The sequence below is a fragment of the Enhydra lutris genome, unplaced genomic scaffold (assembly GCF_002288905.1).
Source record: "Enhydra lutris kenyoni isolate GAN:26980312 unplaced genomic scaffold, ASM228890v2 scaffoldscaffold1, whole genome shotgun sequence".
In the NCBI taxonomy this organism is placed as follows: Eukaryota; Metazoa; Chordata; class Mammalia; order Carnivora; family Mustelidae; genus Enhydra; species Enhydra lutris.
Genome location: NW_019154085.1, coordinates 105126377 through 105148620, shown reverse-complemented (window position 1 = coordinate 105148620; position 22244 = coordinate 105126377). Strand labels below are relative to the sequence as shown.

At 56.5% G+C, this 22244-nt stretch overlaps 1 protein-coding gene across 1 annotated transcript in view; it reads right to left on the bottom strand.

Annotated features, from left to right (window-relative positions):
• LOC111144403 (GLI family zinc finger 2) overlaps window positions 1–22244 on the bottom strand; it is a 180906-nt gene that overhangs the window by 14583 nt on the left and 144079 nt on the right. The window contains exons 3-8 of the mRNA XM_022498674.1: window positions 20854–21056; window positions 17309–17494; window positions 7120–7321; window positions 5710–5923; window positions 4302–4424; window positions 859–993 (exon numbers count right to left, since the gene is read on the bottom strand). Of these exons, the coding sequence (XP_022354382.1) occupies window positions 859–993; window positions 4302–4424; window positions 5710–5923; window positions 7120–7321; window positions 17309–17494; window positions 20854–21056 (1063 nt within the window). The remainder of the gene's footprint in view (window positions 1–858; window positions 994–4301; window positions 4425–5709; window positions 5924–7119; window positions 7322–17308; window positions 17495–20853; window positions 21057–22244) is intronic.

Here is a 22244-nt window from a genome sequence, read left to right as displayed (position 1 = left end):
GTGTGAAAAGCCATCTGCTACGTGTTCACGTGGGCATCCCATCTAACCTTCACACCCTCGTGGGGGCAGACTTCACCTGCTATTACAGGAGAAAAAAACAGGCTCGTGAGGCTTAAGTGGTTCGGAACCACTCGGCTGACTGTGATGTAGCCAGCTTCGAAGCCTCTGCTCTTCCTGCTGTGGGTTACCCACCCCTCCAACTGCTATCATGTGAATGCTGTTGTAGAGAAATTCAGAGTGGGGACCAAGGGACACGACACAAAAAGAGCACCCAGGTCCCATGGCCTCTCTGGTGTCCTGCCCTGGCAGTATCTAGGCATTTTTAAGCAGTCTCCTCCTGATATGGTATTGATACCCCATCTGCACTTGCAGATACTAGGTCTCTGGGAATGGTCTCCCAGAAGAAGTTACTAATTCCTTCCTCCATGGGAGGAACTATGTCTTGGTTTCAGAGTCAGGCTTGTTATGATCTCACTGATGCTGGCTAATTTAACTGTTCTTAATTCCCTCTTTGCACTGGCTGCTAGGAAGCTCAAAAAAAAAAAAAGATATTTATGCAAATAACACTCCAGAGCACTTAGTTTTTAAAAAAAATACATTCTACTCCAGGCTTCATCTTCTTGTTCCTTTCTCCTGAATTTTCTCATTTACTTGTTTTTGTTTTTAATCTCTTTTATGACATCTGTATTTGTATGTGCACTTTTAGAAACAGGTGGGGCCCAGATAAATAATTACACCTCCCCCTTGCAGAGGCCATGGCCCAGGCATCTCCTGGAGCCATCTCCTCCAGCCCCTTCTCTCCAGCAGGGGGCCCAGAAGCTCTGGCTGCCGCAGCAGGCTGTGCGGCTGGAGGCTTACATGCACCAGCTGTTCCTGCGTGTCGTACTCCTTGGTGCAGTCCTCCCAGTGGCAGTTGGTCTCGTAGATGATCACCTCGGCCTCCTGCTTGCAGTCATCCCTGTCCAGGTCTTCCTTGAGGTCAGCCAGCTGCTCCTGGGGGAGGAGCAGAACACACACATGGTGAGCCGTGTTCAGCCATCTGCCCCCGATGAAAGGTCGCCACGGGCCCCAGGCAGTCTGTGGCGAGGGCCACACATGTTTGCATGCACTCGCACACACACGCAAGCACACACATATGCCCATGTATGCACTCAGCCTACTTCCGCAGCTGCCTCCCTCCTTCCTCTTATCCGCACAGCTGTCTTGGGGCCCCTCCTTCCTCTCTCCTGCTAGCTTATCATCACCAAAGGGTCCCATCACATCCTGGGTCAACTGACTTGGCAAGGAGAACAGGAGAAAAGAGGGCAGGGTCTTTTCCTTCTTTGGTTTGGTTTCCTCCGGGGGAGCTGAGGTGGGCCCCATGGGATCAGGGTGGGGGTGTTTTTATTTAGAGTGTGTACGAGGTCGGGTCCAGTGTGGAGGTAAGAGAACCAGCTGGCGTGCAGACAACTGACTCTCACATGACCCCCTCCTTCCAGGGACTCACAGCTCGCCTTGGTTCAGGCTCAGGGTAGAGTGAGCGAACTATGGCAAATTCTTCCCCCGCCCCTCTTCCCTACCACAGCCCCAAGACGTGTGGGTGTCTGTATTCATGCATTGCAGCCAGGAAAATGGGTTCAGGGAGAGGTCACCTTGCTCTCCGTAGAGCACAAAGTGACTTCGTGACAGCCTAGGTCTGCACTCAAGTCTCCCCATCAGGATGGGGCCCATGTGTGCCCCGTTCAAGGTGGCAAAGGAAAGCCCCACCCCCCGAGATAGGCCTTCACCCGATCACAGGTGCCCGGCATTCCTTTCAAAGAGCACAAAGCATGTCACGCCCCGAAGAACCAGAGACGGAGACTCTGTCCCACAGGGAGCCCCACACCAGCAGACACTGAGCTGGTCAGGGGCAGCCTCTTAGCAGGGGACATGGGGGCAGACTGCAGGTGGGGAGAGAAGGGGAGGCACAGACATGCCAGGCTGGGACGAAGGCCCAGTGAGGACCTCCACAGGATGTCGAGGACTCCCCGGTATTCCGTGGGCTCGCTAGGCAGGCTCAGAGCAAAGCTAGGCAAACAGGTAGTTGTTAGAATGAGCTGCATTCCATTTTACACTATCTATAAAACTGCTGGAATAGTCTGTCTTTCAGAAAAGCCTCTGGGGAAAACATTTAGAGCTGAGACTAAGGGGGACAACCTCTCTCCCCAGTCAGGAGCCACAGCCCCCACCTGCTCCAGAGACCACGCCTTAGCCTCATTACTACCGCTGAGCCCACTTCTGGGTGTGGGGAAATCAGCCTCACGGCTCCCTGGGCTAGCTGCAGACCCAGGCCCCTGACCGACCCACTGCCCACTAGAGCTGCAAAGGGCTCCTCTCAGAGGAGCTTCTGGTTGCTTCTCAGAGTGCTTTTCAATGAATGTACTTGCCTTGAAAAGGCAAATGATGACATGTGGTTTCCTAAGTCTGTGGGCGGGCATAGGGTCCACGTTATAAGGAAGGTGCAGGAGCACCCCTGCCCGGGACCTGTGGCCCTGGGGGGCTCTGCGGGGCTGTGGCCTCCTACACCCGCTCTGCATGGTCAGAAAAACCGCAAACAGACTTCTTATCTCATGAGCTGCATGTCCTGCTCGTCTTTAAGAAGACTCTCGAACAAGCTGCCAGATGGACCTGTGAGCGTGAGGTGGCCCAGGGGCTGCGGGTGTACTTGGGCCTCTAGAGGGAGCCAGCATCACCCTTGCCCACAGTTTGGAGGGCTTAAGCAGAGTGGGGACTCCTTATGCAGCACTGCCTGCTGCGGGGGAAACACGCCCATCTACCTTACAAATGAGCCAGGTCACTGAATCAGGACACTGAGCGACATGGTGACAACCTCGGGTGATACATGGCTTTCCTTTCACTGATGAGTCTGAGGGGCCAGGCCAGGCAGGAAGGCCGGCTTTGTGCCACCCTTCTGGGCAAGAGGGGTGGGGCAGAGGCTCCCGGGGGCTCAGCGCCTGTCCTCGCTGCTTTGGCGTGTCTGTCTCCCCTGGAGATGGGCCGTCCTCATCAATTTCACCGGCCCCGGATGACGGCCGACCTCGTGGAAACCATGCATCAAGCCGAGATGCCTCAGCGTCAGCGAGGGGAGAATTTGTCACCAGCTCCTCTGTTTGCCTGACAATAACAGGACCCGATATTTCATAAAAATTAAGTGCCCAGAGCGTGCCCGATGGTTTACAGGTTTGATAAAAGATGGTCTGGCAGATGTAGGGGAGATGGGGACGGAGGTCCCCTGCATCCTTGGTGTCAAAGCTGGTGATTGTGGAGTAACAGATGGAAACCAGGGCACGGCAAGAGGTCTGGGGAGGGGTGGGAGGCTCACCCGTGGGCTCAGCACTCACACCAAGCCCTTCCCCTGACAGGCCTTTGCTCCGAGAACTGGGCCTGTCTTGGCCTGTCTCAGAATGTCCGAAGAAGGGGTGGGATATCCCAAGGGACCTGCAAAGAGGTTTCAGCCCCGCAACAGACCAGTCTTGGGCTCCAGGTGGCTGTCTTCCTCACCTTCCTGCCAAGAAACATCCTCCCTCCCTTCCTTCCTTCCTCACCATGCCACTCACATGTGCATTGAGTCATTAGAAAATATTATTTCGGGGCACCTGGGTGGCTAGTCGATCAGGTCATGATCTCAGGGTCATGAGATTGAGCCCCGCGCTGGGCTCTGTGCTCAGCCTGCCCCTATCTCCCACATATACGTGTGTTCTCCCCTAAATAAATAAATAAAATCTTTAAAAAAGGAAAGAAAATATAATGTCATAGGGACTTAGTACCTGTCCCTGTGTAAACCCCGATGGCTTGGCGCCAAATCAGACACTTCTCCTGGGGGTCCACCCTCTCCGAAGCTTTACAGGGCAGTGCGGGCGACAGGCAAGATGGCCTAGAAGCTAGGCTGGGCTCCGGGCAGAATTGAGTTCTGTTCTCCAGGAGGGTCAGGAAAGGGTGTAGTGGCAGTGAGGGGGAGGGGATAGGGGAGTGAAGTTCCAGGGAGAAGGAGAGACGGGACGGGGCCACAAGCTAGCGTGTGTGACCGGGACTTGTGTGAGGGGCTGGGAGGAGATGGCTGCAGCCCCAGACATCCATTCTTCCATGTGACACATGTTTGATGAGCATATGATGTGCAGGCTGCCAGGGACCCAGCTCTGGTCCTTCCTGAGCTCACAGTGTATCCACCCTCTCTGGTTCACTCATTCACACAGACAGCGGTCCATTCATCCATTCGCCACCAGGGCTGAGGTCCCGGGTCCCCTGACCCAACGGGAGGGCAGCCAGGACAACCAGCAGGTTACCTGCGTCAGGGTCAATGGGGAGGCTGGCCGCAGGCCCTCGGCCTCTGTCTTGACCTTGCTGCGCTTATGAATGACGATGGGGTTGACCGTGCTGCTCACAGCCGACTCGCTGCTTGGCTTGTTCTGAGGGAGGAGTGCAGGAGAGCCCGTCACACAGGAGCAGGGCGAGGACACCCCAACTTCTGTTTGGGCTTTACCTCTGGGATCCTCCCCACGTTGACTGGGCCAACACTGGTGTTGGAAGTTTCAGAAGCTGGCTCCCCATTTGGTGGTTTGGCCAGGAGCACAGCTGGGGAGAGCCCAGAGCTCGGCCTTCCACCCCCCCCCACTTCCATGGGAATGGAAAAGACACTTTCTCTGGGAGATGCTGGGGATGATCACCCCTGTTCCAACAGTCTCAACCATTCAGCCCTCCGAAGCATGAGAGCAGGGGAAGCTTGGGGGCTGGGGAGAACAGGGCTGGGCCAGCCCAGGGAGCAAGAAAGAAGGGCCTAGTTCCTCAGGAGAAGGGGGCTAGATCGAGCAACCAGGGCGGGTGGTGACAAGAGCTATCAGCTTCTGTCTGGGGGCAGGTGCTAGGCGGCCGCCTAGAGCCTTGGGGTGGAGATGGAGGGCGTCTTGGAAAAGGGGTTCTTCTGGACAAGGTAGAGTCTTGCCTTCCTCCCAGAATGTGGTCACGTCTGTGCTGCGGCCTGCCAGGTGGCTGGCCTGTGCAGTTGCTCCACCTCAAGAACTGTCATCGTGAGTGCTAACCAGGGTCCACATGGGGCTCTGGGCCCACAAGCTCACGTAGGCTCACGAGGTGCCAGTGATGTGGCAGGCCCCGCTCAGCACGTTCATCAGCCCAGGCTGAAAGAGCTTTTGGCGAGTCAGGGTCCAAAACACAGTGGGACTGATTCCAAAGCCTATGCCTCTCCATTCTCCAACACTGTCTGTATAATTCCATTTCCTTGTCTGCAAAATGGGGCTTCTCCCCACCAAATACTACCTACTGTGTGTCAGAAACCATACCAGCATGCCCGCCCCATCAAAGGCTTGCTGGAAAGGGCAAATAAGATGGTTTTTTGTAAACTTAAGCTCAAAGACTAAACTGTACAGAGTACTCTCTCTGCCAGGCTCTGACTCCTAGCCTTTCTCTGTCTATACATTAAGTTGATTAGACCGGTGACTGCTGAACTTACTGGCTGGGTACTTGCCAAGGAAAAGGGAGGGTATTAGGAGCTAGCGCAGGTCTCCTGACCCCGTGTTCAGTCCTTTGGATCCCACGGCCTCTGCCCAGCAGACATCCCAGCAGCCAGACCTGTGCCCAGAGCCCTTCCACCAGCTCCCGGTGTGAGAGGGCAACCATCATCCCTCATAGGGTCCCAGGAGCCCGGCGACCCACCCTGTGCCCCCTATACCCATCTACCTGGGTGGCGTTGCTCAGACAGTTGCTGCTGCTGCTGAGCTGGGTGGGCGTGGCGTTGATAGAGGCGAGGGGCATGGGCTGCTGGGCCAGGAAGGTGGGCGAAGGCTGGATCAAGGGTGGAGTATGTCCAAAGGCAGATCCCAGGCCCCTCTGCTGGCTCAGGATCTGCTGGTAGGCCACCGGGTTGATGGGATGGGGAAAGGTAAAAGCAGGGCTGCAAAGAAGAGCAGACAAATCACGGCCTGGGCAGGGAGTGTGGCTCGTCTCATTGCCAGCCTGGCTCTACCTTGCTCAAGAGCCAGCAGTGGCTCCCCATTGCCTGCCATCTCAGACCTCCCCTTCTGCACTCACCAGTGGGCCCTGCCCCATGATGCAGGCTTCACTCCAGCAGGCTGGCCCCCGGAGGGGCCAGGCTCCATCTCCTCCCCGCATCCCGGCCTTTCCCTCCTCTGACACCTGGGATGCACCCCTGCATCATCATTGGGGACTATCTGAACACCATTGGGCCGCTGAGGCTGGTCCTGATGCCCCCTTGTCCAGGAAAGGTGCCCTGGGCCCTCTGGTTCACATGGTCCCCTCTCTTCTTTCACTTCTACTGCACTTCTAGACCCTCCCTGTTATCTGCTTATGGGCCACTCACTCCAGAACAGGAGACTAAGGGATAATGGTGACCTCCGGCCCTAAGCCATACATGACGGGTGGCTTGTGGCTTCCTCCTTGCTTTCTCCTTCATTGCTCACTCCGGGGGTGGGAGAGGGGAGCCAGTGCCATGGTGGGTAGATGCTCAAACAGCATTAGGGAGAGGACATCAGTACGAGAAATAAGGCTCCTGCCAATGGCCATGTGAATGAGCCTCCTTGACATGAGTTCAGTCAAAGTGGTAGGGTCTGAGTCCTAAAACAGCCTTGGCTGTATTGTGGGGGTGGGGGTGGGGACCCAAGGGTGAATGGTGCCGCAGAGGTTTTGGTGTGCCGTGCTGTGACCATGGTGGGAGGCCTGCTGCCAGCCCAGAGACCTGGCGGGAGCCAAAACAGTGTCACACCTTGCGGGGTCCCCAGTGCTGGCCAACAGCCGTGGCTTCCCCGTGATACCTATTGAAATACTGAGGAAGCCACCTTTGGTTCCATGATGGAATCTTCCATGCTAGGCCCAGGAAAGGTCACTTTTCACATTAGAAAGTGCGTTCGGGGGCCAAATGAGCATATGGACCCAGACTCAAACATCGGCGCATTTCAACATCCTCATTAGTGGTTCTGAATTCCTGAACCGGTTCAAGGGCGCTTATGCATAAATGCAAGGAGTACTGTCTTTCTCCTGGGGGATGAAGGCGTGGCCCTCCCAGCGTGGCCCCGCCCATGCCGTCCCCACCCCGCCTCCCAGTTCTCAGCCGCGCTGGCCGCTGGGGCCCACCTGAGGGTGCCTGCCGACAGGTGCCCGTAGGAGCCGCTGGCTGCAGAGCTGCTCCGGGAGTTGTTGATGTAGGCCACCAGCGAGTTGGGGGAGGTCCGGATCATCCGCTGCAGGTCCAGGCTGGCATCGGAGAGCGGGGAGATGGACAGCGCCCGCTTGCGGCTCAGGCGCGGCGTCACCCGCGGGCTGGAGAAACGCGACACTGTGGGGACAGCCAATCCCAGGCGTCACTGCGCTTGTAGGGGGACAGAATGGGGTGGGGGAGGGCGACTGGGAAGTGGGGGACGACGGGAAGAGCCTTTGAGGACTCCTAATGAGAACCTTCGGGGCTCCTGGGCAAGGGACCTAGCCTGTCTCCAACTGTTTGCTTCTCTGCAGAATGGGACTGATCCGCATGCGGTGTGGGGAGGTTGGGAGAAGCCCAGGTCAGGGCTTGGGTGACAGAATGCCCTCGCTGGACACAAATTAACGCCTTTACTCCCAGTTTTGTGGAGAACAGGGCTGGGTCCAGTGTCGAACAGCTTGGTGGCCTCTCGAGAAGCAAACCCACCCGTGAAACTAGCACCAGGTCAAGAAACGGCATGGCTGGCGCCCTTCCTGACCCACCCCGAGGGCAGCCCCAATCCTGGCTTCTGCAGTCACCTGAGGCTTCCGGAACCTGTCACCTTTAACACTCAGGATGCACAGGCACTCCCACCCCCTCCACAGGCTCTCACCCCTCACCCCTCAAGAACTGTGGGAAGGGAGGACAGGCTGCCCCTGACTGGCTCCCTTTTCCCTGGGGTCACACTGTCCTGCCATGGCTCCGGACTGTGCCTGTGTACAGTCCTTGCCCCCAGTCAGGGTTCTGGGTCTTTCCTCTGGACAAACAGTGGCCTAGAAATGATCTGACCGCATAACGGGGCAACTCCCACGTGCCAGTTTCTGCTTTGTCCAGACCCTCCCTAAGCCCTGGTTTCTTCTCTGTGAGAGGGTCTCCTCGTTCGGACCTCCAGGGCTGTGGTGAGGATGAGAGTAGGTGATGGATGTGAGCACCTTTCTGTGCCCCCTTCGGGCTGGAGGGGTCGCCTGTATACAGCTCTAGTGGCTGCCAGGGCTTGGTTGGTCCTGGGCTTGTGATGCCCACCTTCTTCCCTTCTGTCTGCTCAGAACGGCTTGGACCCCACAGGTTCCCCTCCTCCAGGAAGGTGGCAGGTTACCCTGGCTGCAGGGTTGGTGTGTCAGTGCCTTGTGCCCACAGCTGTGGGGGCACCTAGGGCAGGGCTGATGGCCTGTGGATCTCTGAGCCCTCATCCCCAGTGCCGGACAGCCCCCAAGAAGGCTCGGCTATTCAGCCTCTGAGTGCAGAGAGCCCCAGCCTGGGCACCTCATGCCCGGTGCTCCCCTAGCCCCTTGCCCTTGGCTGGCAAACTCAGGAAGCCCCTGGGAGAAACACCCTCCAAGGCTGTGCAAAGAACAGATGAGGCCCCAGAATCAGTCTGAAAGGCAGCTCCAGGTCGCTATGGGTATCCCGCAGGGCTGAGCTCAGCGGCCACCCACCACCACACAGCAGTGGAGCAGGAACCGGGGAACCCAGGAGTTGGCCTGATGCCTCCCCATCCTCACCTCCTTCACGACTGAGTCTGCCCCCAAAGCCGCCCACAGGTCCCTGTTCTCCCACCCTCACTTGGCTCCCTCTAGCCCACCACTAACCCTGGTCACCATGGAGCTCTAGCTAATTGCTGTGTGATGGCACATTCCTCCCTGCAGCCTGAGAGCTCTTTAATGTATAAATCAAATCCGGTCCTTGTGCCCCCCTACCCCCATTTCTCCAGAGCTCCCCAGTGCTATTAGGAAAAAGGCCCAAATCCTTAGGGTGGCTTCTTGGCAGTCCTGTGGGTGCCCCCTGCCCACCTCTCCAGCTTCATCTTGCCCAGGCCCCAGGCTCTGCTCCAGCCACCTTCCAGTCCTGCCCCCACCCCCGCCCCACACCTCAGGTCACCTGCCTTCCTGCACAGGGCTTTTACACATGCATATTCCTCTGCCCAAAGTGCTCCTCCCTCTTCTCTGTGCTCAGACCTCAGTGGATTACTGCTTTCCCAGGGAAAGCATCCTGACATCCTCTGGTTGGGAAGTGTTCCCCATACCACCCTCCCTGGCCCCCCCTACCCCGTCAATCCAAACAGGTGTTCCTGTCAGCAAGCCTGCATCTGCTGGTGTGATTTTCTGATTGCTTCTGGCTCTCCTGCCTTCACACAGGAGGGACTTGGGTCCTTACCCTTCAGGGCTACGAGCACGCACAGACAGCGGGCTCGGCGGTGAGCCCAAGTGTGAGGTGGTGACGGCTGAGCCGCCGGTGCAGGCATGCTGCGGTGAGGGAGCGCAGAGAGTCAATATTTCCAGACCGCCTGGAAGGCGTTAGATACTGTTCTAAGCACTCAAATGTATTAACTTGTTTAATCTCTGATGAAACTGCCTTAGAAAGGTGGGGCTGTTTTTACTTTCATTTTGTGAATGACAAAACAAGAGGCTTGCTCGAGGCTGCGCAGCCAGGGAAAGTACAGAAATGGACTGGAGGTCAGGCCGTTGGCCCCCAGACCGACCACTCAGCACATCACCTCTGCCCAGGATGGGGAGGAGAGGCATTTTGTGGGGAAGGGTGTCCTGGAGGGGTCAGGGCTGGACTGGACACACACACACACACACACACACACACACACACCCATGTGGGGACACACAGTGGCGCTAGCCACCACACGGAGCCCAACAGTTAGCGTTTGCCTTGGAGCCCACGACTCAGCCTCCTGAGCCTCTCTTTGCCCATTTGTACAATGGGGGCAATGCAGCTTGGCCCCCTGGATTACTGTGAGGACACCTGGAGAGCATGGGAGTGCCTAAAACCCAGCAGAGGTTTTCTAAAATGAAATGCGAGTTGATTTTCTAAAATGAAACTGAGAGTTCATGTAGCTTCTTCAGGGGCTAGGAGGGGGGTTTCGATGGGCAGGGTGAGTCTAATGCTAATGTTGCAGTAAGGGACAGCACGTCTAGAAAACACGACTGGGCCACACAGCAGCACGCCCATCGTCCCTAAAACACTCACTCATCCGTCCATTCACTAGGGCTCCGTTAGGCTTCTTTGTTCTTATTTCCTGAGTTCACTCCTTGTCAGTCCTCACTTGGAAGGAAAATCAAAGATGCAAAAGTAAAATCTTCCCAAAGATTCCTATTACATATGGACTGAGAGGCAAATGGAGAAATATGAGGTGGGAGGGAAGATCTAACACCATATAAAGGAAGAAATACACTCATCTGTGTGATACATTTTTTTAAAAAAAAGATTTTGTTGCTAATATTTGGATTCCCACCCTCTCCTGCGCCCCTAACAAGAGGAAACAGGCCAAATCTGACAGTGATATTCATCTCTGTTATTCCCACCCCTCAAGGGAAATATGTTTATTAATGCGCCTCTTCCCTTGATAAATTACTAAATAGAAAGAAAATCCTGGCACTCATTTCCTGTGGCTTCGCCGGTGATTTATGACTGGGGACTGGCAGAACTGCGACGTCCATTCATCTGTGGGCGAGTCTGTGCTGAGTTCTGTCAGCTGCCGGGTGACCGGACACCAGCCAGCCCTCACCGGGACACACGCCACCTGCTACGACCTGCTCCCATTACTGTTGACATCTGGACCCTGCTTCATCTACTGGGTCTTTCCTCTGCTCGTGCGTGTGTTAGTTCCTTTCCCCTCAGCCCCCCTGTCAGTGTTGACAGTATGCCAGGCACGGGACTGGTCATTCGGGGGCTGCAAGCAGGGGGCCCCTCAGCCCGGGCCCCCTGGGAAGCTCACCATCCGGGGGACTGAGAAAAGTAAGTAGCCGCCGTGCTAGGAGCGCTCACTGGGTGCCTGCGCTTGCCTCAGATAAGTCCACAGGGCTCAGGGACATTGCTGCTTTCCTGGGGGCAGTCAGGAGGGGCGCGAGATTTGAAAGCGGCCTTGGACCCTGGCAGGCCACATTCTGGCCCTGCTTGACTGCTCTGACTTGGGTGGCTTTGGGCGAGCTGCTGGACCTCCCTGAGCTGGTTCCTCACCCGGAAAATGGGCCCACAGGACCCACCTCGGGGTTGTTCCAGGCTGGTGAGTGGCATACCACCCAAGCTGTGTGTGGATGTCCCGAGCACCCGGGAGCCTGGGCTGAGCACAGCAGGATGGCTGCAGGGACCCGTCTCCTCAGGTCCTGGGCAGGGAAGGCATGGCTCCAGTGACAGAGAGAGCTGCGTCCCAGGAGCCTTCTCTGGGCCAGCTGCTGTCCTGAGCGTGGGACTGGGACACGCCTCCCCTGGGGACAGCAGGACCCAGCCTTGTGGCCTGGTTTGTGGGGCTCTGAATCCTCATGGCTTCTGGAGCATTCCTGCCCAGCCATGCCCCAGCCACCATCTCCTGGACTCACTGAGGAAGTGCTCTAAGGAAATCCAGCTGGAGGACCTTAACCTGGCCCATGCTTAGCTGTCCATAACCCCTTCACCCCTTCTTATGGGGGAAATGAGAACACCTAGGTGTTGGAGCCCAGAGGCTGCCCCTTTCCTAGTTCTGTGATGCAGACAAAACTTTGGGCTCAGGGCCTCCTGGTCTCAGGACTGTGTGTGCAGGCTCATCAGACCAGCCATATATACCATTCAGCCTGGGCCTGCCCCTCCTGGCCCCATGGCCTGGTCTCTTCTGCCTCAGTCTCCCTCCTGGGCAGGCTGGGCATGGACTCCCTGCCAACTGGGGCCTCTGACAGTCCCGCCAGCAGCTCCTCCTGCCTCTCTGTGGTGTGATCAATGTAATTGGTTTCTGAAAACCCCCTTGGACCCGCAGGCAGCATAAAGAACGGGCGTCAGAACGGAGGTGACATCCAAGTCAAATTAGTGTCAATATGACAATAAAATATACAGCTCGGAGGAAATATGGGCTGTAAACAGACAACATTTCAATTGGAAACATTTCAATCTTCTCAATGTGGTGGGAGGAGGAGGGGGTGTGGCCGTGGCGGCTCCCATTCTGCCGTTAAATCACCAATATTCAACAGCATAAAACAACAAGATTCCATTTGAAGGCCCTGGTGACAGCCAGTGAATTCCCTGCCCTCCAGAGAACCAAGAGGCAGAGTGATAGCCTTGGACTCCCTGACCAGTTATCCATTACTTCCCCAAGCAGCATCACTTCCTGCTCTTCCTGCTATCAATCAGCCTCCTTTAAAAACAGGAGGCAATGGGCCTTCATTGACCACCAGGAGGCTGGGGAGCCTCCAGTGAGGGAGGGACATGGGAGATGCCCTGGGTCCTGCCCATGGCTTGACCCTGTGGCCCGGGAGGAGGGCAGGGCTTGGATCTGTACTCCAGCAAGAGCCCCATCAGAGGCCTCTCTGCACCCCCTGCCTTTCCCCCACTCCCATGGGGTTTTCCTCAACATAGGATGTGTACTTGACCCGGACGGGGTGATTTTCGGCCAGATGGAGACAGGGATGCAGACGTCTTGCTCAGATATGATCAGGCTTCTCATATGAGAAAAAAATACCAATTCTACTTTAAGATCTATTTATTGAACCCCCAAAGGCGAGTGTATTAAAAATACACCATTAAATAAAGAATCGTGCCAATGGCACTTGGCTCAGGTGAAAACGGTATTGGTGGAGGTTTGCCAGTGAGTGGGCTGGGGACACCTGCCCTGGTGGGTCAGACCTAGGTGGCTTTTCTGCACCTTCTCTGCAGGTCACCCATGCAGTCTGGCAGATCTGGCCTCCACACCCCAGCTTGACATTCAAAAAGCCTCTGGAAAGTTCTCTCTTCTTAGAACGTGAAGGGAAGGAGCTGAGAAAGGAGGCCGAGGTAGGTGGGATGGCCTGGGGATGGATATTCTTTGTCCTGCAAAGGGGAACCTTGGTGTCCCTCACACCCAGAACCATGCCCGGGACATAGGACGTGCTCAAGAAATACTCTCAGAATGAATGAGGGAGGGAGGAAGAGAGAGAAACACGGAGAGAGGGAAGGGCTAGTCTTCTCAACTTCCCACAAGCTCTGGGGCCCCCTGCCCCTACACAGAGCTTACATGTCATAACCATGTTTATGGGAGGCTTCCTAAGGTGAACACTCATGTCCTTGGAGAGTCTCAGGAGCCTTCCACAAGTGGGCTCTGAGTCTGCACAAGTTTCTCTGGGCAAGCTGGAGCAAACAGAATCTTGACGGGAGGGTCTGTCCCCAGACCCATGCAGCTGGGATGAGCAGATAGTCCCAGAGCTGGTAGGTTCTTCCTGCTCCCCAGTTTATAGGAGGGGAGAGGCTGGGGATAGCCTGATGGCAGACCTGGGCTAGGAGCCCTGGAGTCTCTTAAGGAGGCACGTGAACCCCACATCCTTATGGGCATCAGAGCCAAACAGAAATACCTCAACTATTTTTAAAAGTGGAAGCAAAGGTTCCGGGTGTAGTTCGAACCGGTTTGAAAAGAAAAACTGTATTAAGTAATGACACATACAGGAGATCATGCTGGACTCCTCTGGATTTGCTTGGATTGTAAGTGACTGGGACCCAAGGAAAAGAATCATCCATTCCTAAGATCCTTCAGGGGTTCGGAAAAATCCCCCAGCCCCACCCCATCCCTCAGCCTGCGAAACGGATCTGCCTGCTCTGGCCTGAGACGGATGCTTGCCTCTGCACCCTGGAGCCGATCGTGTTCCCAGGAGGAGAGGTGGAGAAAGGATCGTGGGTGGGTGTGATGAGTCCGACGTGAGCTGGACGCTCTCACGCCCACAGGTGAGCTCATCTCCCGTTGCTCCGGTTCAGCCCCAGATGCTGCCAAAGGCCAAGCGCCCCTGAGAACAAAGCGGCCGTGTTCCCAGCCAACTCCCCTGCTCCCTGCAAGCTGGCAGCCGCTTGCCCCAGCAAAGCGGCTTCCCCAATCAGTTAGCATCTTTCCATCCTGGGGTTTTTGGTAACTACCACTCACTGACTCGCTCACTCAGCCACTCTGCAAACACGGAGGCCTGCTCCTGGGCAGCCAAGCTCCAGGACGTGGAGGGCTACCTGCTTTGTTAACAGCACCCAGTGGGAGGGAAAGGCAGGAGTGCGAGCGGAGCTGATGCGGTTGACCTGGGGCTGGGTTTGGGTGCAGGGCGGAGCTGGGCCAGGCTGGAGGGAGCGCTTTTGCAGGCAGAAGGTGCCCGGTCGTTGTCCAGGTGGCTGCAGATAGAGCAGGGCGATGGGAGGCGGTGTGCAAGGCGGGCAAGATGAGGCTGGAGGGGAAGGCCCCCCAAGCCAGGTTATGAAGCCTGAATCTTGCCCTGAGGGTGGTGGAAGTCACAGGGGGCGCAGAATGGTGGAGGGGATGCAAGACCCCTGCTAAGCAGCGTGGAGGCTGAGGGAGCCTGAGCTGAATGGCGGTGCAGGGACGGTGACAAATCACAGGATGGCTGGGAAGGTTGACAAGCCCAATGTGGCAGGCTGGGAGCTAGGACTGATGGGAGGCATGGGGTGGTGACCAGGAGGAGTTTTGGCCCTGGGCTAAGAATGGGGTGGACAGAGACAAAAGTCCCGCTGGAGGGGAAGATGCGGAAGAGGGAAAAGCCTTCTCGAGGAAAGAGGTTGGAACAAGTACCGACTGAATGGCCACTGTGCACTGGGCAATGAGCCGAGTGCACACACACAATCTTACTTAACAGCGTGTCAAGTTCAACTGGCACGCGGGGCTGGGAATCGCTGTCCTGACACCATCCAGCACCCCCACCACCCTGGGCCAGCTCCCACAGTGGGTATGCATGCAGGGACAGTGTTGGCCTAGATGTGCCTGCGGCTTGCTACCCAAACTCCCTTCCCACGGCCACCCCTCCGGGCACCCTGCTCTGGCCCAGCTCTCAGGGCGTCAGACATCTGGTGCTACGGGGCTTGAAACCCCAACTCACAGCCTGGGCAACTCACTTGCCACCCCCCTCCAAGTTTGCTCATCTCAACTTAGAGATTGGAATTCCAGGCTCAGAAGGTGGCTGAGGGGAGTCAGAGAAGAGAATGCATGGAAAGGCACCAGGTAGAGACGGTTCTCACACAGGCACACAGCAAGTGCTCATGTCTGCCTCTGGGGACACCTGCCTGACCAGATCCCTGGGCCACAGTTTCGCTGTGTCTGCCCACTGCCCCCCTGGCCTGGTGCCAGCCACCCGGAGGCCTCGGGAGGTAGGCCCTGCATGGGAGGACGGGACATTTGGACGTGGCTGTTTGAGCACTATAGTGAACCTGTTGTCTGGGTTCTAATTTGGGTAAGTGGCGTATACATACAACTTCAGCAGCCGCTGACAGCCCACCCAACTCCCTTCGGGGAACAGCGAGGGCCCTTGAGAGGACCAGGGCGTGGGGTGTGTGTGCTCCGGGAGCCAGGCCTTATCTCACACTCCACACTTGTGCATATTCCCGGACTGAACTCTATCCCGGGGAAGGCACAGGGGCGGGACAGACCCGGGGATCGGATTCTGATGGCACTCCCTGGGGCATGATGAGGGTGACAAGGGATGAGAGCAGTGTGGGGAGGACCCCAGTGCTCTTCCCCAGTAGACAGAGGAAGGGAAGGCTCAAGCGGGGTCCAGACACCAAGCAAGGTGGCTCTTGCAGGTGTGGGGTGAGAAGGGCAGACAGAGACAAGAAGGATCCAGAGGGCAGGAGAGGGAGAGGGCATCTGAGGAGATGTCCCAGAGAAGGTAAAATCTTATTCAGGTCTGAGGAAGTTGGGGGAGGCTTGGCTCTGCCCCAGCCAATAAGGTAGAGCTGCAGGGCACGAGGTGGACAGGAAGTCCTGGGGGACAGGAGGAGGCTGAGGGGTGCAGGGGTGTACCCTGAGCCATGTAGCCTGACAGGGACCAGGACTTCCCTCTGGAGGCCATCCTACCTCAGGCTTGGGTGCTCCTTACCATTACAGAGTGGGAAGGCCCTCCTGGGGGGTGCGGCTGGAGGGGGATAAATCAGCCAAAGCTGCCTGCCTGCCCCCTGCTGGGATCCTAGTTCCATGGCCTGGCCTGGATCTCTGGGTATCTCTGGGCCAGGCTCCTGCAACAGCAGGTGGAGTGGCACTGACTGGGGGAGGCGGGCACTTAGCCTTTCCCCACTCCTCTCCTCCAAGTGGGTGGCTCCATGCCGACCCCAGGGGCTCATGGTCAGGGGGCCATGGGCACCCCTGTGAAATTAGGATATTATTTGTTGGGAGGGGAAGCTTTGGTATATTATGGGTAAGAAGAACTTTATCTACCCAGACCACTGGATCTCCCTCCTGCCAATGGGCCCTGCTTGTAGACTCCAGCTCCATCACTGACAATCATCCCCTACTTGCCCAGGCCCAAGCCCAAGCCCAAGCCCCTGGTGTTATCCCTGATGCCTTTCTTTCCTCCTAACTCCTCACCCGCTCTGGAAACAAATCTTGTGGCTTTATCTAAAATGTGATCCCTTCTCCACCCCACCTCTACTAACTGGACCCCTGCTTCCACCTTGCCCCTAAACCTATTCTCAGGTCAGTAGCCACAATAGGATTCTTTTTCAGAATAAGTCAGATCTCATTACTCCTCTGTCCAAGCCCCTCCGAGGGCCCCATCATGCTCAATCCAAACAAAGCCTGACCAAACCCTGACCAGCCTGCACAACCAGCCCTGGAACTCTGGCCCCACCCTACTCCTGCCCCTCACTCACCGGATGCCAGGCACGCTGGCCTCCTGGGTTTTTCTGGAGCTCAGAGGGCATACTGCTGCCTCAGGCCCTTTGCGCTTTCTACTCCCCCTGGCTAGACCCTTTATCCCGCGTATTTCTGTACTGTTCACCTCCTCCAAGTCTTTGCGTGAATATCATTTTCCCAGGGAGGATTTCTCAATTTCTTTATTCAAGACTTCACCCCCCACTCCACCTGGAGCTTCCTACCCCATTCTTGGCTTTGTTTGTCTCTCCCTACTGCTCTGTAAGTTCCATGAAAACCGAGATGAGCGTGTTTTGTTCCTGAGGCTGCAAATCCCAAAACATGTCCTGGCCTGCAGTGACTCACTGTTTGTGGGAATTGGTCAGACTCGGTCGCCTGTGGACAGCAGTCATGGCAGGGATTCCCAGATCCCCCGTCAGGGCTCCTTGCCTACGAAAGGAGCAGCAGGGACCCTCCTCTGTCCCCATCTCTTGTCCTGCTCCCTACCCCCATGTGGGCCCGACACTCACCATCCACTGGATTGAGGTAGTCGTGGAGATGGGGTGCACTGGCGGCACCCCCACTCTGCATCAGCAGGTCCCCGTAGGGTGCAGGGTGGCCTGCCATGAGGGTCATCTGGTGGTAATAGTCTGAGGGGTTGGTGCCTGGTGCGGGGAGGCCAAACAGCCCCCTCTCCTTGAGGTGCTCGTGAGCCACTGTGCACAGCAGGGAGGGAGAGAGAGAGAAGCCGTCAGGTTGTGGCCCCAAAATGAGAGAAACACGCACATGGCCTGAGTAGTTGTGTGCCCCCCCTGCCCCCCACTCCAGGGCCTGCTGGTCTGTCCTCTGCCCCTAGGTTCCCTCCCCGCACTGAGCAGACAATGTGTGTGGGGGGTGGTGTTTCTGCTGATGGGGAGTCAGAGCCCGAATACCTCTACTTCCTCAAAGCCTTAGACAAGTGCTCCCTCCTTCCCCTTCAGGCCCCACAAGGGCCCAGAGCTGCAGGCCCACAGGGCCCAGAGGCCAGCAGAGTCTTCAAAGGAAAAGAAAGACTCAAACAAAGGCTCTGTGGTGGTCAACGTTCGGGCCAGGTCAGTCTGACCTGAACATTCAAGGTAAGATTGTGGGGACCTGACCAGATAAATCTTCTGGCCTGGCCTGGCCAGCAGCTGCAGAACCCAGGGCTGTCCGTCTCCAACCTTGCACCCGGCCCTGTCTGGGGCTCAGCCGGGAGGCAGGGAGGAGGAACTTGGGATAATCTGGAGGGTCCCTGGCGCTGGGGGGTGGGCCTTGGAACCCAACAAACCCATTGAGCGGCCTGGCTTTTACCAGCTCTGCAAAACTGGGTAGGGGCTCAGTTTTCCATCCATAAAATGGGGAGAAGTATCCTCGCTACTTAAGTTACCATGAGAAATTAGGGTGATAGTCAGTGTCATGCTGGGCACTTGCTGGGCCTTTGTAGGCACAGTGCTGAGGGCCTCACATTCATTCTCATGGCCACTGTCCCCACACGCCCTGAGCGGAGGGCCACCATTATTGTCCTCCAACGGCAGATGAGGACTCTGGTGCTCTCTGCTATTAGTCTTGGCAAACAGCAAAGATCTCATCCACTCTGGGCAGAGAGAAGCCTGTGAATGGAAGCCGCCACCCCTTCCCCACCCTCCTTCTCCTCCTCCCCTTCTCCTGCTATATCCACTAGAGAGAGTCCCCACCTGCAGCCAGGGTGATGTCCCCATGGCCTCTTCCTGCCCTGTCCACGCCTGAAATGCCTTTCTGTCCCCCTCTTCCTGAATGTCCACCTCCTCTCTGAAAGCTTCCCTGGAGTGCCCATTGGTCCTCAGCACACACAGGGTCTGGCAGACATGGCCGCTGACGGCTGGTGAACTTGGGCCTCACGTGCGCAGGTGCTGGGGCGGGCACAGCTGCGGTGCGAGCCCGACACGCTGTCTCTACCCACTTGGGGGCTTGGTTCAGGGCCAGTGAGGTCTCTGGGCAACAGGTCCACCCCCTGTGGTCAGGGCCTTGCACATTAGCTGAGTGCCCTCTAATGCTGAACCCAGGCCTGCTAGCCCAAAGGGCTGGGGCTGGGATAAATGTGGGTGAGAGGAGCCCCAGCAATGTTTCTATGGAAATCAGGCACAGAATCAGGGCTCCACAAATGCAGATCTTTTCTTCAAGGGCTGCACCACCGGCAGCTGAAACCATAGCATCCTTGTCTTCTAGAGACCTCTCTCAGGGTCCTCTGACCACCGCCTCGGGAGGACTGCCACGTCCTGCCTGTTCCTCCTCCACAGGAACCCTGTCACCGTGAGTATTAGTTTCCTAACTTGCTGTAACGAGTTAGGACAGACATGTGATGCTCACTGCTGTTGAAACAGCAGAATTTCGTCCTCTCCCAGGTTGGAGACATGCCACTTCAAGGCGTCACCGGGGCCACGCTCCCTCCAGAGGCTCTAGGGGGTCATCGGTCCCATGCTCCTTCCAGCACCTAGAGCTTGCCAGCCTCCTTGGCCTGCGGCCACATCACTTCCATCTTTGGTTCATTCTCTCGTCTATGTCTCTTGCGAGGATACTTATCATTGCATTTAAGGCCCACGTGGACATTCCAGGATGTTCTTGTTTCAAAATCCCCAACTAAATCACATCTGCAAAGGCCTTTTTTTCAAAGGAGGCCACTTTCTCGGTTCGGGGGACAAGGGCGTGGACACACCTTTTCCCGGGGGCAGGTGGCCTCCAGCCCAGGACACCATGAACAAGCTTCAAGGTCAGGGCAGCATGGGGAACCTGGTCTGCCGGCACTGGCTGGGTCATCAGGAGAGGTGTAGAAAAGCCTAGCCCACCATCTGGAGCTGGTGGCTCTGCGTGGAGGTGGCATGATCTTTCAGGGCACCAGCACTCGGCCAAGGCCACTTGGAAAACCCACTCAGATTTCAGGACGGTGAACCCAATGCTTTGGGAGACATTCTGTCCATTTGGAGTCCTTTTCCTTGGGAAACTCCAAGCTGAGCCTCTCGGGTCCAGGCCTCGGCTCCAGTTCCTGGCCATAGCCACGATGTGGGGGAGGGCACATTCCCCCTGGCAAGGACTAGAGGTAGTGACAAGGGACCCACTGGGATTGTGTTTCCCGGAGCCTCAGCCCACGGTCCCCGGAGTGCAAAAGTCTTCTAGAATGGTCTGAACCAAGAGGCATGGTTTCAGTGGGCAGACTGAGAGGCTACACCCTGGTTGCTTTTAGAAATGGCACCAGAAAGTGGCTACCGGGCACTGTGCAGGGTAGCACGGGACAGAGGGCTGGGGGCATTTCCCAGGAAGGCAGGACGGGCATGGCCAGCACCCGAATGTGCTCACTACCGTCCAGTATGAGTGTGCACATGTGTGCGTGTGTGTGTTCGTATACGTGTACCGGTGAGGTGGGGATGGGGAGGGAAGTATTAGATTTTTTTTTTTTGAAGTATTAAATTTCAGACCTGAAAACCCTATTTGTATTACGTGAACTGCCCTTCCTCGTCTCAAGTTAAGTGGATTGGGGTAGCCATCTGATCTTCAAGCTGGGCCAATCAATTCTCTCTCGAGCATCTGAGCTGAGAGACCCAACACCACTGGGGCTCATCCGAGGAGCCTTGGGGTGCCATTTGGAGGCCACGTGTTGACCTTGGGGCGCATAAAGCAGAGATGCAGGCAGAAACCAGCCCAGCTCTGCATTCCTGCTGCTCTGGGGACCTGGGCAATGCCTCGATCCAGCACCGCCTTTCCTTCACCAGAAGCAGATTTTGGTTTATTGAGACCAAAGAATTCTCGCCTAAGCTAAAACCTACATGAATAAACATACCTTATTATTATTACATATAATTTGCATGCAAAAGGGTACTTCTGAACAGCTCATTAATGAGCACAAAAACCAGTGTTCCCCGGATCCTCTTGGCTTTTCCCATTCATTTGTGGAAAAACCCATGGCTCAGGGTGGTGGGAGGAATGTCAACTTGCTCACTATCCCAGGGGACCAGGGCTGGGGGGTTGACAGCGTTACAGTTAGCGGCCCGTCCCGCCCCCCCCAAGCACCCCAAGCTCTACTCACCGTCAGCGGGGCTCAGACCCCGGGCTGCAGAGATCGCGGGGAGCGTGGGGCTGCTGTGCACGGCACGGAGGTAATGCTCCATGTGGGGGCTCACGTACGGGTGGGGGGCGTTGAAGGGGGACTCCCCAGGCCCGGCAGGGTGTGGGGAAAGCCGGATCAACGAAATGTCGGAGATAACAGGGCTGCCGCTTAGGGCAGGAGGCCTGCAGAGACAAAGGAGCGGGGTCAAAAGGCATGGCCCGGTGCAGAAGGACATGTGGGGAGACCTGCCGAGCAGTGGGCGTGGGCACCCTTCATGGAGTCTGACTTCTCACACGATAGCCAGTGCGCGCAGGCTGAAAACTCCTACGGGCTGCTGAGGCCGCCTGCCTGCCTGCCTGCGGGTCTGGTGCTGGCCATGAAGTTCGCGGCACTCACGGCTGGACTTGCGGGACGATATGCTCAGTGAGCCATGCGCGTGTGCCGAGCTGTCGCCACAGCTTTCCCAGCGCCTGCACAAGACTGGACTAACGGTGGCAACACAAACCTTTGTTAATGAACAGGTGCATGCGTTCTACATGAACGAAAACCAGAAAACACTAGTACCAGTGTTGAAGGGCAAACAGTGTGTATTCCTAACAGAATGGAGAGAAGGAGAGGGATTGGGAGAGGCCTCCAAAGGAGAGAATTTGGGGTTTAGTTGGGCAGTCGCCGCCCCGTGGAGCACCCGCCATGAGACCGGCTGGGAACAAGCAGAGGAGGTTTCAAGAAGAGTTCTCAAATGATGAGCCATAATTCTAGAATATCCTTTTAGCTCTCCTTACATAGGATTCCCTTTAATGCTAACAGAGCCTTCCTTCTCAGATACCCATCAGCAGTCAGGCACACACTTGGCCTAGACCCTGTGGCTCGGGCTGGCGTGGCTGCGACCCACCCCCACGTCCCCTGCCCAGCCTCCAAGGGGACACTGGCTGCACTCAACTCCATGATGGGGACCCTCTCGTTCGGAGGCTCCGAGCAGCTATTAGCATGTTAGCGCCAGGGCGTTCTGAAGTCGTCTACCCCAAGAGCTGCCCATTAAAGAAAAATCAGGGTTTAGAGGAAAAGTAACTACGAAACCACAGCTAAATCACTGGGGGCCAAGTTCACCGAGATGTGATTTTCACTTTTTCAGAAAACAGGGTCTCTCCATGATCTGATGTAGTGCCAAGAAGAGAGTTTCAGATGGACCTGCGTGAGGATCCCAGTCGTTAACAGCCCAGGCATGCTGAGCACGCCTTGAACCCCTGCGAGTCTCAGTTTTTTCAACTGTAAAATGGAGATAATAGTGCCCTTTTCCTGTGGCTGCCTTGAGGATGAAAGTCCCCCCAAATCCAGCTGTCCGTTCATAGCTGAGAGCCATTATTACGGCA